General features: G+C 28.0%; 1 protein-coding gene across 1 annotated transcript in view; it reads right to left on the reverse strand.

Annotated features, from left to right (window-relative positions):
- LOC111629242 (limbic system-associated membrane protein-like) overlaps positions 1–12,494 on the reverse strand; it is a 52,343-nt gene extending 39,849 nt beyond the window's left edge. Inside the window, exon 1 of the mRNA XM_023373124.1 lies at positions 12,196–12,494. Within this exon, the coding sequence (XP_023228892.1) occupies positions 12,196–12,244 (49 nt within the window). The 5' untranslated portion in view covers positions 12,245–12,494. The remainder of the gene's footprint in view (positions 1–12,195) is intronic.
- Between the last annotated feature and the right edge of the window lie 4,999 nt (positions 12,495–17,493).

The raw sequence follows: 17,493 nt of genomic DNA on the forward strand, positions 1-17,493 counted from the left end.
GGAAATCGTCGAAGCGTTGCAATCATCTATAGTAGAAGCGACTATTTATAACTTGTAATAAGATTTTACACAGATTGATCAAAAGAATTTTTATACAAGAAAAAATCCAGCATCAAACGTCCTATTTTTATACGAAATGTTATTTAGTCTTTATTATTTGTCGATGCCCTTTATTTCTGTCTCTCTCTTTCTTTAATATCTGAATTTCCGTTCAGCCACCTGTACTAAGTTCTAGGACACGGAATACTACTTCACACGCAATGCTATCACCATGACAACGCTTTCATTTTTAGTCGAGAAGTTTCCTCCATGTACTTTCCGAAAACATTAGAGAAACATATTTTCGAAGTAGAAACACGGCCAGGGGTAAATGCCGAGGTCTAGTAGAAACCGTTCTAAGGAGCACTTTCGGTAACTGATGCCTTTCCAAGCATAGAGTGCTTTATCGTTTAAACGGCAAAACAATCTTTAAGAGCAATTTTACTGGCGAGTGGAGCAAACTTCAGGTCACCAAATATTAATTTGTATTTAATTTTTAACCACGCTTTAAACGCTGTTTTGTCTCGAATTTGTATTGCGGATATGTAAAATTGGCCGCAAGAAGTACCCGAGGTCGAAAAGTTAATGAAATCGTTAAAGATGATTAGTTTGATTGAAAAGATCGCTAATTCTATCGTCAAACATGAACAATGTTGACTCTCGTCATCAACGTTAAGTTCATTACCCTCATTTCACTTCAAACATCGATTTTTCTACAATCGTTGAACATTAAACTGCTTGACAAGAATTTGATACATCCAGGAAATGAAAATTGAGATTAAAACATTTGGATAATATAAATTCATAACGGGAATGAAATTCGAATTTATCTTCATTTTAAAAGCTGTTTAAGATAATGTAACAATTCAAATTAGTTTGTTCCAGCAATAAAATTTTAAACGGCCGAAATTTCCAATTTTTGTCCACTTGTCGAAACTTACGCAACAGTAAAACGAGAAATAACTAAGGTTTATTTAAAAGTTTTTATATCACGTTTTGTGTGTCCAATGCTTTAATAAACGAAATAAAATATAAATATAAATGTATAAATTTAACAAATAAATTATATCAAACTTTAAGGCTTTCTGGTAATAATTCTTCATTATTTTCAAATCAATTTTACAATACAATAATTGACAATATATTTTTAATCATTCTATATAAATATGCTCAACATTTTATGCCAGGGCAGCGATATACTGTACGGCTATAATCTACTGATATACTCTACGGCTATAATCCTGACAGCTTATTTATGATTATGAGAGAAGAGACATATTAAGGAAATAGGACTAAAGGTTTTATTACCTGCAGGCGTAAACTGAAATTGGGCATTTTCCGAAATATCTAGATGGATCTAATTCTGGTGTAGATTCCCGATAAACCGTAAACTCTCTCAAATTCCTAAATTCTGACAGGGTTTATCTGATACTGCACATTAAACAGAGAAAACAGTTTACTATTCCTTCTCAGAAGAAAAAAAAAAAAAGAAAATTGTAGCTGTTTCAAATTTCAATTTTAAATGCGTGGATAGAATTTAATTAATTTCCAAGTCGTTTGATACAATAAGATAACTATAACTTGCGTATAATTCGCTGATAAAAATGTAGATATATCGAGTTTTTAAACATCAATTCTCCGTTCACATCATTTATCTCGCTAATTGAATAGAATATTAATTATTACGCAATTATTAGCACATAATATAATCAGATTTCAAGAACAATAATGAGTTTACTGTATTTACATATTCTATAATCGTCTCGCTATGATTGTGAAATATAATAAAGGTATGGAATTTATAATTTGTATATGTTAGGAATTTTGGTTAAGTACCGCCAGTTATAAATAGAAATTCATTCCGGTGCTTTACTTAGAACATATTTATAAAGAGGGTTTATTTTAATTTAAAACATCGCTTTAAATGTTTAAATAGAATAGAAATTTTAAAAAATGATTTGGATAATGGTTATTAATTATATCTTCAAGATGTCGGAACAGAATAAATATGCAAAATGTTAAAAAAAATAAAAATTAGAAGCGAATATATATCCAAACCTATTTTTAATAACCAAGCATAATCATTACTTTAATTAAAATCTTTGAAGGTTAAAGTAGCGACTAAAACGTAGCAGAAAGTCATAATGAAAGCATTTTTACACGTTATTTCATTTATTGCAGAAATTTGTCAGCTTAGTTATTGAATTTTTTTTATTCTGTAAAAAACTTCCCCGTGGTCGTTTGCTCGACAAATTTTCTCTTTTTTCAATAACAAATCGTGTAAAAAATTTTTTGAGGCTAAGTATAAATATCTAAATATTCATCATAATATCCCAAAAGAGTAGCGGTACGGCATAACGTGAAATAGACTGTGTCGTTAATCAAAATATGATAAAATTGCTTTACGTGCTTGGTCATTTTTTTAGGAAATAATCAGTTAATTTTGATAAATTTAGAATACAAAGAAAAGTTTCAACGTCCATTTAACATATTTGACTTTGTTTTGGCTCAAAATGTTACGCTATAAATAAAAGAATTTATTTCGTGTGATTCATTATACTTAATTAAAAAATAAATTGCACGAATGAATATAAAATTTAAAAATTTTTTAAAAGTTTCCTGTCGAAATTCTGCATATTAGAAGAGGCGTTATAATGTGTTGAAATTTATTATTTTAATTTAAAAATAGAAAGAGTTTTGAAACATTAATTTTACTTGATTTTAATACGACTCGGTCTGTCTATTAAAGTTTAAAAATGGACTTAAACTTGTATTAAAATAATTTCGACTTATCTAATTAGAGAGTGCTAATGATATTTTAAATGTTAGCGTCGCTCTTGCGTTCATCTGTGGCACGATTCCTAGCTTGAAAATGAATAAAAACCAAAACTATTTAAGATAAGTAAGAACTAATGTCCATCTCAGCAATTATGTAAAATACAATGAACCAAAACGCTTAAGAAAATATATAGCCTAATAGTAAGGAAAAAAGTAATTAGTTAATTGAATTTTGTGCTAAAAATAATTAATAACTTTTCATCTAAAATGATACAAATGATAATTGGTAAGACAGATTTTATCGCGTTAATTTAGATAAAGTAGTTTAAACGATGTTGAAAATGTGTCCATTAATTTATTCGTATATAAATCTAAGTAGTTTTGTAATTAAAAACAAATTTAATTACTTTTTAACACACAATATAGCAAATGTCGCTTTAAATCTCGTCTGATTAATTTCATCAGAGAAATTGTTTTCCATTCGGAGAACTAAAGAAATGACAATATTTACGATATAAAAATCAATTTGTTTCCAGAGGACATTTTGTGTCGAAGGAACTGTTCAATGTCTCGTTTCTTAGACTTTAGAATAAAAGATGTGGCTAAGAAGTCATCTAAAGTGAAATGAGATCACATTAGAGTAAATGGTAGTGAAAAGCAAAGTTAAAAGTTTGCCAACCAATCAGATAGAAAGAGGGAGCAGAATCCTCATCGATTGGTAGTAGGTGGCAACATGACGACCACATCGGTGAATTTAACGACATCATCGCTTCGAATTACAGACACCACAGCATTATATAAACCTTGGTAAGAATAGCTCTCTTGTTAGTTGTTGATTTTCCCTGCAATGTTTCTCTCATATGTATCAGACATTAATTTACATTAAACTTTTCTCGTAAAATTCAATGCCCAAACATTCTAATAATAATCGTTATAATCTCCACAGAGATTCTCGTCGAGTTAAAACAACAAATCCATTTACCGATAGCATCAAAAAATTTATAGGTATACTTCAATTTCTGACTTTGAAAATAATTAGGATCATCATATTTTTGAATATTACACGTTGAAAACATAAAGGCAAACTGTATTATATGATTTATATATTTTAAATGATTTCTGTAACTATATAATTATGTAAATTTCACTTACATCACGAAATAGTCTAGTAACTGATCGCTATTCATAATTCTTGGAAATACCAAAAACTACGTAATAGAAATTTATTTTATAGAAAATTTACGATACGTTTGGTAATAATTCGATTAACAACTCTTATTGGAATTATAATTTGTTTAGCAAGTAGTGAAGCATTTTAGTGATTTTTTTAAAGATTTATTTACGCATTGAATAAATTATTTATCTACTAATGAATTATCAATGATAAATTCCAACTTATATAATTTGTTCCGAATGTTTCGGATCTGACGTTAAACGAAATTAAATAAACAAGTTTTAAGAGTTAAAATGTGTAATAATAATCAAATGCATCGATATGTCGTTGGCAAGCAGCCAACGACATATTCCAATGTCATTTAGAGTTTAGTAACAATTAGCGCATATAACATATAACATAAATGCTAAGTGTATCTCAACAATGCATAGATTGAATAATAACAGGTGGCCGTTGAAACATCGTGATACCTGTTGTTCTATAATCTATAGAAAGGAATCTCTGTACAAGTTAATATTCAATACATTTAAATGTCACGCCGTAATTGTTACAATTACTAACGTTAATCACATTTAATTATAGGAGTTTTTGATGCAAATTCCGCGTAAGATCTCCCGGTAACAAATCTGTTGTTTCGATAATCAGAAACGTGTCATTGTGAAACTGGGTGTGACAGACATGGATATGAAGGTGGGTGTGCCATAAGATTGCAAAGAATGATGGGAAGTATGTTGTCCATTCTTCTCCCCCTGCTCTGGGGAATTGAAGAATAAATGCTGTCTCTATTTACTTCCGATTAAACTGAACGGAAAGAAACCGAGTTAACTGTATTATCAAAACAAGAACAGATTCTCCAATAAACTCACTGTAGCTCCGTAGTTACTAATAATTAAGTTACAGTGAACAATAATCGAATCTGATAAAATCGAGAACAAAATAATGCAGAAAACATAACTTAGTATCAGTTTAGTTTAAATTAACTATACTTAAAAAATGTATACAATTTTTACACCAGAGACACTTTTTTTTTAAGAAGAAAAGATACGTGTACTTCTCCAAGTGTTTTCATTAAATTATTTTTCATTTTTAGTTCTTCTTAGAGAATATTTTTATTGTGTTATTACTACTTTATACTAAATTAATAAAGGCATCAATTAAAAAGTTTGATTTATAAAAATATTAATTATAAATTTAAACTTTCAGATATCTAAGATAAAAATTAAATTTATTTTCCCACATACTAATTCAAAAATGATGTATACCAGAAGACTTCAATTTTAAAATAATAATAATAATAAAACTTGTGAAATTTAAGCACATTTCTTACATATACTTCGGTAATAACTGAAATTCATTTTATATCAGTAATACTTTTTCTATAAACTTGCTCTAGAATACCGCAACTTACAATATATGAACTCGATAAAATTCATTTTATTTTAGTACAAAAGTTGCATCTAAACTATTTTTGTATTCATATAAACAAAGAGCATAGAAACATTAGAAACTATAAAACAATATATGATATTATTTGATAATATAAATAAAAAGAAAATATAAGAAATAGGATTACCGTAAATTACAGCTGCCCCTTGATAGTCCGACGTTTTGTAATCCGACATGCTCCGTAGTCCGACGCACCTCCCGTCAAGGTACCCGTCCCCGTTATGTGTCTGCTTGCACAGAAGCATGTCGCGACGTGAATCTCCCCCACCCAATTCTTACACGATGACACACATTTTGTGTGTTTTCCGTGAGCAGTTCTGTTCGAACAGTTGGAGTAGGGAATATTGTAGGCTACTGCTAGCAAAACAATGCCAAATATGTAATCACTTTCGGTAATCCGGACACTTTTGGTAATCCGACATCCCTTTGGTCCCATACCTGTCGGATTATCAAGGGACAGCTGTATTTGTCATTGTAGAATAATATATATTTCGAGAAAAATAAAAATAATGTTTGTATATACTTCAATTTTCAATGTTCTATTTTTATCTCTTCGTTAATTTTACAAGTTCAAGTATAAATTTACACTGATTAGTAGCGGAGGAAAGATTAATTATAATGATTTCATTAATTTTTGCAAGAGAGTTAGGAATTTTACACTGCACGTAATTATAGAAGAGGCCAACAAAAATATTCTTAAAAGTATAAGCTTATCATTATTTAAGTAATTATTAGATAGTAACCACTGCATTTGCATATAATGTAATTTAAGAAAAAAAGTGCTTAATGCTAGGGACTAAAACTTATCTGCTTCTGTGAACAAGTTGATTCGATATAACAAGATAATTAACAATAAATTGAAATGTAATAAACTGTATCATCGAAATTAAAACAAAATTTAATAGCGCAACTCTCTGGAGACGATAAAAATACGTAATAAAATATTAGATATAGTGAATAGCGAAAGGATCAGAAGACTAAAAGGCATTCAGCTATTGTGTTGGGGGTAATATATCATTTGTAAGTGCACAGATGCTTCCCATCTTTCGATAGTCATTGCTGTCTAACAAAACTTTATGAATCAATGACGTATAAGAACATAGAATAAGGATTGGCAGTTATTCTGTATTTTTAATTTCGACCAATAACTTTCTACGTGATCGATAAAGTAGCATAAGAAAGAAACTATATTTTGAAAAACTTGTCAAAAATCGATAAAGGGAAACAAAACGAAGATAACAGAACGGAATCTCTAGAAATTCCTGTTCATTGAGTTGTCTTCGTTCAATCATGTATCCAGCTGGTGTCATAGCAGGCGACAATATAACTTTTCGCCAGAATTCGATTATTTACAGAACCGTAAGAACATATTGCAAGGCAAACTGCAAATATCGATATAGAGCTAAGTGCATTCTATAAACTACAGGATTTTTGTTATATTTACACCAACATACCAAAATATATGTAGGTTTATGTATCTTGAGGATAAAAATTTTTCTAATATATCAAAAATCGAGTGTAGAGTATTAAAAACGAAAAAAAAATAAAAGCATAAGCAAATTCTCTAAGATCGATAAACTTATATATAACTTACGTACACACACACATATATATATTCCTATATATATCATCAAATTTCGACAAAAGATCGTAAATTTGCGACGAACAAAAATAGCGACTACACTTTTGAATAATGACAAGTATTATTAATGATAATTATGAAAACACGTGCTGTCAGCCATCGGAATATCGACAATTCATTAATTACGTTTAGCTAGTCATCAAAAGGTGATTTGAACCTATTATAACCACTTAAAAATATAACGTGATTGGACTATCTTCAAACTTACAGATAAAATAAATGATCCCGTATCCAATATGTTATAAGATATTTCATTTCTCTTGTTGAATATTGCCAAGTTGGAAAGGTATATAGTTCAATCTTATTGATCATATTCACATACAGTGTGTGTGGATTTTCTAGAATGCGCCATTTACTGAAGAAAAACGTTTGGTTTTGTTTAGCCACTGACAAAAGTGAAAGCGAGTTTAATTATAGAGTACAGCCTGTCGGTTGTCAAATAACAACAACCAAATGGGAAACGACACGAGGAAGGTCATTTGGTCCATCTGCGGCAAGTCGTCTACTTTCAGTCTTCCTCAACGAAATTAGGTATCTAAAAAAATCCTTCGAAAACAAAAATTCACAGAACTAAATCAACAAGGAAGAGAAAGTAATGTCTTGTTTCTTTTATTTCTTCTTTAGTAAACATTTCAAATTCTTAAATTAATAAATTCTCTAGGTAAAAAACTAATAATACAAAATTTTACATTAAGTCATTTCCATTTGCTATTATGCAAAGACACTTCTAACATTTTCAACATTTTAAAAATAATTAAATATTATGTAATAGTTTACAATTAGCAAAAAAATAAATTGCAACCATTTACTACTTCACAACTTAATAAAATTATGCTAATATTAAATATATTTTATTCGTTATTTTAGCTTAATTGTAACACTAAAAGTTACTTAAAACATCGGTAATACAGACTATAAAAAAATCGATAGTTGCAACATATGATTAGTACAGGTGGAATTCAATTCACTAAACTCTAAAAAGCATCGTATTTAAAACTGGCAGCCAAAGAAGAAATATTGCTAGGAAAGACAATAAAAACGAATCCTGTCAGTAATGCGCGTTTTTGACCACACCTCTATATGACATATGACCTCTAAATATGACCGGGGCGTATGTATTCTTGATAAATGACATACAAACTTTTCACTCCTTAGTTTATTCTGTGACAGTCATAAATCTAAGTATCTCGACAGAGAAGAAAAGAGATAAGTATGCAGAATTTGTCTCGAGAAATGATGATGACTCGGTGATAAGTGTTTCAGAGTTAAACTTTGACAAAAAGTCATTCGGTAGCAAAACCAGATAAGCTGTCTTCAAAAATGAGATAGGCAAAGAACATCGGAAATGTGTTTTGAATAGTGCATTTCAGAAAGCCTTCTCATGAAATGGATTCCTTCTCCCATTCATCTAACAAATGCCAGTACACATTAAACCAGGAATCAGTTATAAAGTCCGATCGGCGTAGACATGTGCCAGGTTACTTGTTCCCATTTTCGGTCTAGGATGTGTTGCTATGACGACCGTCTGACCATTGTTTCCTTGCATCTTATTAGAAACCGTGAAAAAATATCAGACATTAGGCCAAAGGCTGCATATTTTTCCTCCATTAAGTGATTTACTTGATTATCCTCCCAGTTTACGATGCAGACTAATGTTACTTTAGCTACAAGTTAGAATTTCGAAAAATGATAAGCAAAAATTCAATTAGGAATATTCTATATTAATGGTTGCCACTTAGTGATAATATATATAATAGACTTACACTTATACAACTTACAAAATAGTGTCATTATTTGCTAAACCGTAATGTAAGTGAAATCCAATTAAAAAAAAGAAAACAAGAATTATAAAGTCATTTTCCTATATTTAATGGTGAAAAAAGCTCTTGCCTGTCGCAAAAAAAACGAGATAACTGGATTTAAAAGCAATCAAGGATAAAAGTTTGAATCTAATTAAAGTTGTAACTTCTGTATTTTTAACAACATTGAAAATAACGCAACATTCAGAGATATAATCCATTTTCTCGTCAGTCTAATTCACACTGTCAGATCTCATATCCTGTTACATATCACCAGTTATCCTCGTGATTACTCTTTGAAAAAGACACCTGTTTCTTTCAACGAAAAATTATTGAAAAGAATTTAATCTTTGTTTTGGGTAATCAAGCGACTTTTTAAATAAAATTCTACTATAAAAATTGATTTTTTATTCAATAATTTTAGAAACAAAAGATGTAAAATCAGAGATTACTGGATTCTATTCACAGAAATCTTTTCTCTACAAAGTAATTATAGGGTATATTTAAGTTTTAATATAGTTTTTTTTTTGTTTAATATATTGTAAATTTTTATTTAAAAGTTTAAAAGAACGACATGCTTTAAGATAACTTCAAATTCTACAAAAAGGAATCTGTTAATAATATTTAATAAATTATAAATACTATTAAGTCTTACAGCTTATAATCACGAACTCAAAGAAAACTAATGTCTTGAATACGTTGAAAAATAATGCCAAAATTTTTTAAACAAATTTTTACTAAATTACAAAGTAGATTTGCCACAAACAAATTTATCTGGAGAACTATTCTCCAAAAATAGGTTTGCAGTTTGCCCAAACATCTCAGATGCGGCAATGGACGAGGTATTGATCAAAGTCGATCGCTTTTACTTTTGTCAAACTAGTTTTCTTTCTGATATTCCGGTAAACAATTTCTCTTACAGATCCACACGCCTTGGTAGGATGAAGGAATCTCTTAAAGCATTTGAAAAGATTTCCCTTAGGGTCTCCAGAGATCAGTTAGAGCCAAGTCGCGTTGTTGGTTTATATACTAGCACCATATAAGCAGCATACAAACAATGTGGAATTTCAATTGTCAGCTGAGTAAGAAGTAAAAAAAATCACAGTCTCGCCTAACCCATTGCAGTATGTATACCAGCTCTTTTCCTACAGATCTTTTGCGTGACTGTAAAATAATGTATGAAATATTTTGCAAGTAAAATTAATCTAGAAATAAAGAGAACAAGGATTTAGAAAATGAGAAAGTATAAATTAATTAAAATTCATTAATATAAATTCAAATATTTTTCTCTTAGTGACATAATTTCCGTGTTCGACATAATTATTTTATTTATAACGGTACCAATTTATCAAATATTTTCAATTGTTGGTTTCGCAAACGGCAGGAAGGCATCTATTATGTGACTTACTTTATGCTTATTCTATAAGCATAAAGTAAGTCAATCTAATGCTGTTTTGTAGGAAGACGGGGATAATTTAAAAGCATAAAAAGATTTATCTCCAGGGATAGAAGTAATTAAAAGAGAATCCTTTCCTTGTTCGTTAAAACTATTGATTTCAATCATGGATTTACATACGATAGAAACAATAAAAAGGAGAAAAAACAAATTAAGCTAGTTACATTTTACGAAGGACTAATCCCTCGATACATCGAAATTGTAGTTAACATAAAAAACTCCTTTTAATAATGAGAATTCTCGATAAATCACATTTAAAACTTTATTATAAAAAAAGCAAAAATTTTAATTTCAAATTTGAAAGTCATATTATTTCATTACTTTTTTGTCTTGATAGGTGATCTAGTTTGAGTATAAAAATTTAAAACATAAATTTAATTAAAAATCAATGAATTAACAGCTTTCAAGAAATTACCATTTTACTATAGTTTAGATAAAAATTACTTATGAATGAAAAAATTGTAAAAAATAAAATGTATATTTAAGCATTCTTTTTCAAATATTTAATTTATTAATCTACAATGTTTATCGCTACTTGAATTTTTGTATATGTTAGAACCGAAGTGAATTTAGCTTATTCAGGAAGCATTTAATAATGAGGCAGACAAACAATTACTTAGACTACGAAGAACTATCACACTTGCTTATAACACTTCATTTAGTATCTTAGAGACAATAAAATTTTATTGTTGAAAAATAGGCAGGGTCATTTTCTTGAAGGGAAATCCTTATAAATGATTATACGTATACATTATAATCATTATAAGGATTTCTCTTACCTTCCCTATTTAAACACACACATATATATGTATAAGTAGGGAAGGGAAATCCCCATAAATATATATATAACTTATGTTTAAACACTCTTATTTCTTCTATCAATTAATAAAATACAATTTACACATACGCATATACATATTATTTAAATTATGAATTCAACTTTAATGGTAATTGTTCACAATCATTTTTATTAGTTTTTACACAGATTAAATAAATATAAATATACACTTATATTAGAAATAATTGTTGATCGTAAATTTTAATTTAAAGGTTAGAGAGGTGTAAATCTCTGTTTTTAAACAATTTATTCTCTTCATCTTTTTAGTTTTTTTTTCTTTAAATGTATGGTTTCTAGTCACGTACTCAAAACCTAAATAAATTACATCACCTAAAGTTGTCACCAACGTCAATCGATAAACGAGAATGCAATTATTCTTGTAAAGAGTGTATATAGTATACAGTATATACAGTATACAATAGTGTTTAAAAACAAGATAGATTTATTATATCTTCTTTTAAAAAATTGCAGTTAAAGTCAACAGTTAAATAAATCACGATAAAACTTTTCAATCTGGATCTTAAAAAAGTAATAGAATAAGAAGAAAATGAATGCAGCTTGGAAAAGTATTTAAAATAATTTTTTGCGTGTTAGAGGTTTTAGCGATGCATGGGTGCTAATTAAATGGAAATTGTATTCATCTGAAATGTATCAATGTATAGAAAATGGTCGACTCCCACTAGGAAAAGATCCTACATCAGAAGACTAGTGATGAGCTAGCAAAGCCCGAGGCTCATAATGACTCATCCATTTTCATGCCAACGGTGGCAATATTTTATGCAAATCGAATTCGGATAGATATCCGTTAATCTTCGTTAATTGTAATATAATTTTGCCGTTTGTATTTAACTATTACCAAAGTGTGTTGGACCTATAGTTACCGACTGCGCGTTTCGCCTTAACAAAAATCTGATTTTCTATTAGCTAGTAAAGTAGAGAAGCGATGACAACATTCTAATCTCCAAAGAAAATATTAAATTGGTTGATGTATAAAATCGCGGATATTTTATAAGAATAACTCACCCACAATGGCGAACAACTGAACAGTAGCCACACTTCGCCGGTATCTCATCCTTGCACCGTTAATTTGGTGCCTTCAGACATGTCCGTGGTGGTCACGGAGTTAACATGGGTCCAAGTTTTGCTCTGTCCGACATTAGATGTTTGCTACAGACGACCAAGATATCCGGCCGACCGATTCTCCGGTGCGAGTGCCACTGTTAGATCACTGAACCACGAGGCTGTGCGTGCTTTGATACCATTGTGACGTCACGCGGACCGTTCCTAAATGATAGAAGGAGAAAGGGTGTCTGAAGTAGAGGGACACGGTCCCCGGTGTGATTAGTAATACTGGCAGATTGTCAGAATCTGGGACAAGTTAGGACCGCCTTCGATACACACTGCCAGTGTAACACGAGAAGTTGTCATCATCTTAACAAATTACCTATCGGTGTTGGTCAGCGAAATTCTAACAAGTTGCACAACTGATAACCGTCAATGTTAAACATCATACACTTTGAACTTGTGAAATTATTCTCTTCGGAATTTTAATCAAGCAAATATTTAACGAAGTGCAAATTTTTAAGTATTAAATTTAAAATTTATTATTGGAAAATTTTCAGAACTTTATAAAATCTATTAAAGCATTCCATTGATAAATTGAATATTTATTGAAATTATTAATATTAAGATAAATTTTATTTCCATAATTTTAAAGTAATACTCACATAATAGTAGAAGTGTAAATTTTTAAAAAGTTGTTTAAAAAGAAAAATTCTGAAACTTCAATTTTATATGTATTTTAACAAACAAAAAGTAGATATTTGCGTATAAAATTAGATAAATTTGTAAGTTTTGAATATTTTTAATAATTTGATATTGTAAATTATGTAAATTTTTTTTTCGTATGCTTGAAATATAAAAATTTAAACTGTTAAATATAGAAATTTTATTAGGATAATCATTCATAATTTGTATGCGTTAAAGAACGTACAGCACAATGCGCACTTATGGTGTGTATCAAAACAAAGACAGATACAGTATATGTTAATACGTCATAATCTAGATTTATAACGTCTTTCGAAGGTAATAAAAATATCAGATACACTAAAATAATATTATACGTCGTCTAATATGGTACATTTCTATACATTACATTTCTTTTAAAGCGTTCTTTTTTCTACTTTTATCGATTTCTGAATTATTTTTACATATATTTTATAGATGACGTAAGTCTTCCCTGCATGAAAAAGTAATTTTTGTTTTTCAAATTTAATGAGTTGTTTTTTGAAATATGAATATAAAGTAATTCAACAAAATATCCCACTAAAATATCTGAAGATTGTCATAAATCAGCTTTACCATTCAATTCAGAACAGATCATGGAATAATTCAAAAGAATTATTTGTTCTCTTACCGCTGGCCGGAACCGCTTTTAAGTTCAGAAAATCTATCTGATAAATCTCTTTATCTTCTATTATATACATATATCAAATTTATTTACCGGGATCCTTTCATTTTAGTAGAGATTTATATTTTCCGCAAAAATTATTTTATTAAAAAATCGAGTTGTAATTATATTGGTGAACAAGCTAATAAAAAACAAAAAAAGAGAAAGTATTGCCCCTTTTTTTAGTGTGGTAAATCGTTTATTAAGAAGCTAGACTGATCTTTAATGGAAGTGTACAATTCCTTTGTCGCTTTTTGCCACACCCGAATTGGGAGTTGCCTGAAAACGGGCGGAGAAGTATAAGGCCTATAATTCAGTGATAAACTGTGCGTTGTAATCTGTTTTAACTGCTCTAACGTTATTCGACTATGATTCATATTTATCTGTAAGATAAATTCTCAGTATTATTTTGAAGACTTTTACGCAAATCATTTTAATGTATTACTTAATTTGGATGCCATTTTACTTAAATTAAGAAAAAAATCAGCGGAAAATGTAATTAATATTCAAACAATTAAAAAAAAATTTTAATTGTCTCTTTTATTGTGGTGAGCGATAAAACAATACATTAATGATGTAATAAATTTTAAATAAAATTATACATAAAGTAAAACGGATGAAGCATTGCATACTTTGATTTCTTTATTATGATTCTTTGAGATTTAGTCTCTAATCATTGAAGCTTCTGTCATCTTTAACCACTTGGGATAGTCAGTCTGTCTATGCTATGCAATCCTTCTCTTGATTTCTTATTCTACCGAGCTTTTTTCTAATCATCTCACGAGTTCTTATCATTATTACAAAATGCTACAATAGTTGTTTACTTTTCATAAAGTAATAAACTTTTCGTTTGAAATTCTTTCCTAATTTATATAAATAAATGCAAACTACGAATATGAATTAAATGAAAAGAATATCTTGTTTATTGAAAATTTATGAATCTTGTATCCCGCGATCATTTCATGATTATTTCCTGTAGTTGACCCAAACAAATTACTAGTCGCGAACAATCTTCACTTTGATGCTATCGTTAATTATAACACCATAACGTCATTAATCTTTTCCACCAAAAAAACACATTAGCAAATTTTGAAAGCACAATTTTCAAATAATTAATCAATATTTTTGAAGCATTTTTAATGACTTTTTCTCGATCAACATTTTGTTGACTTGTAGAATTTAATTGATTTTTTTTAAATTAATAATTTATCGAACAATTATAACGACCAGTAATTATTTTTTCAATCTTTTTTTTTAAATAAAAATGTTAACGTTAGAAGGAAAAAAAAGAATATAAATTCTAAGTAATAGATCCATTTTTATGGTTACATAAAATTAATTATTTAAATTGGAGAAAGGAGCAAATCTTTTATGTTTTTATTTTTTTATTCAGAATTTCTTGATTTTTTGGAGTGGCTAAAGTAGGTTGGAAAATTAATAGCACCATCTATTGGCGTACTATTGAACAGATTTTTTTTTCATCTTTGTAATTGTTTTTGTACACAATGTAAACTACATAAAATTCAACTACTTTGTATAAATATTGCTTTTTATATTATTTAAATGTATACATAAATTCATTATAAAAGTATATATTGATTATAAAATGAATTTATAATAACATATATAAAATTTTTAAATATTTAAAATATCAAACTTTATATACAGTATTGCAATGTAAATAAGTATTTATCTAATGCTAAATTATCTAATGCTAAAGTATTTATCATGCTAAATTAATTTTGCTTTTTATGAATATTTAAAAGTACTGAATATCTGTAAATTTTAAATTAAAAAGTACTTTTTTTACTGACAAGAATGATGGTTAAAAATTACAGTAATTTAATATGAAATATGTTTATAAATTAATAAAACGATATTAATAGTTTTTTTTTAATTTATAAATAAATAAATATATGAAAAGATTTAATAACCATTCGAAACTGTTTCTATCAATGAACTGGTAAATAATTACGGCAACAAGCGTGAAATTAATGAGAACTGTTTTAAAAGTTAAAGCAGAAAACCAGATGGTACTGCACCTTCATGATAGATTACAATGGTTCAGGAAACAGAGATGAGCTGTTGCATTTATTAGAATATAATTTGTTTCGATTCTATTCATTTGTTTCCTATCACTTGTTTGTTCACAATATGGAGCATTTTCTTAAGATTGAAGAAAAGATGAAAGAAACGATTTGATTCTATTATTACCACAGCTCTCTATCTCTCTTCCTCTCTCTATTTTTTGTGTTTTAGCGTTTAATTAATCACGAAAATGTTTTTACGGTTTCTCCATGTTTACTATGTCATATTAAAAATATGCACATAAAAAAGTTTTAAAGTACATGCATTTAATTTTATTTTGGAGAAAATATCATGTTTAATTTATAACCTGCATAAATTATAATAATTTAAAACGCTTATTGATTTTACAAAACCAATCAATTCTATTATTATAAATTATTTGCTTTAGTATAAAGTTCGTTTAAATAATTTTATATTAAAATATATACATTCATTTATTAATATTTCAATGCTGTTTAACCGAATAAAAATTAATAAGAAGACGACAAAGAGTTTACTTTTTAACTAAAAGCATCTACAGTTATTTTTGCTAGTTGTAAACTCAATTCAATTATTTTAAGACGTAAAAATATTTTAGAACGTTGATTTCGACTGATATTTTTTTCTACTTGTGGCTCAAAACTACTTATTTGTTGGCTTACTTGTTAGTGAATCTTTTTCCAGATTCACTTCACCTGCAAAAGAAAATGCAGTTACTAGTGACGAACCGCTCTGTCTGATAGATAACCCTATACAAACAATCGGTGCTAGAAGACAGAACTTCTCTTTATTTCCTTGTATCATCATCCGGATCATTGTTTCGAGTGATGACAAGTTTGTCCTAATATAAGTTCATCTACAACAATCATTTCTTCTGATATTATCTGAAGTCATTTTTCAATGTTTTTCTATAGGATAAATAATTCTGATAATCTATATTTTATATAAAAAATTAAAGTTTAATATTAAATTTAGACAAAATATATTGGAAAATAATTAAAATAATACATTATAACTGAATAGTTAATTATAAAATGTCTCTAACAATATTTTTATTATAATTCTTAAATAGATATTCTAACTAAAATTCACCAAATAAAAATGGAAGCAACAAATAAGTAAATTGATTTTTTCATATGAGTAACAAAATTATTTATTGTGTTATTATCTAAAAACCTTTAGATATTGAGGAAAAAAGTACAGTACCGTACAGTACATACGAACTCTTATTAGTTTTCCAAATTTCTTGTTTTATATTATTCATATATTTTAAACAGAATCTTTTTAGTGTAATAACTTCAAACAATATATTAAGATAAATTCAGTAATTTATAAATTTTAAAGATATTGAATATATTAAATATTGATATTGAAAACTTTNTAGAAGCTTGAAAAAAATTTTTAAATAATTTTAATATAATACAAAATTCTTATTTTAATTATTTATAAATTTTATTTTAAATTAGATTGTTGTTATAAATTTTAAAATATAATTGAAAAATATTATTATATACTTTTAAAAATTTTAATGAGAATAATTCTCATTCAGCTCTAAATAATCAAATTTACAATATTAATAATAAAAAGTTTTTAAAGTATATTTTTCTCAAATGCTTGTAATAAATAAGAAGTTATTACATTTTACTTAAATAAAACAATTTTGTGAATATTTTAATCTAAGTAATTTAGTAAATGTAGTAAAAGTAATTGACCTTTATAAGTCAATTACTTTTTCTAGATTTACTAAATTATTAAGTAGTTACTGAATTTTTGTGCATCTGTATTTGTCTGGCAATACTGTTGTA

Source organism: Centruroides sculpturatus, unplaced genomic scaffold (genome assembly GCF_000671375.1).
Source record: "Centruroides sculpturatus isolate CEXI.00-Female unplaced genomic scaffold, Cexi_2.0 scaffold535, whole genome shotgun sequence".
Taxonomy (NCBI): Eukaryota; Metazoa; Arthropoda; class Arachnida; order Scorpiones; family Buthidae; genus Centruroides; species Centruroides sculpturatus.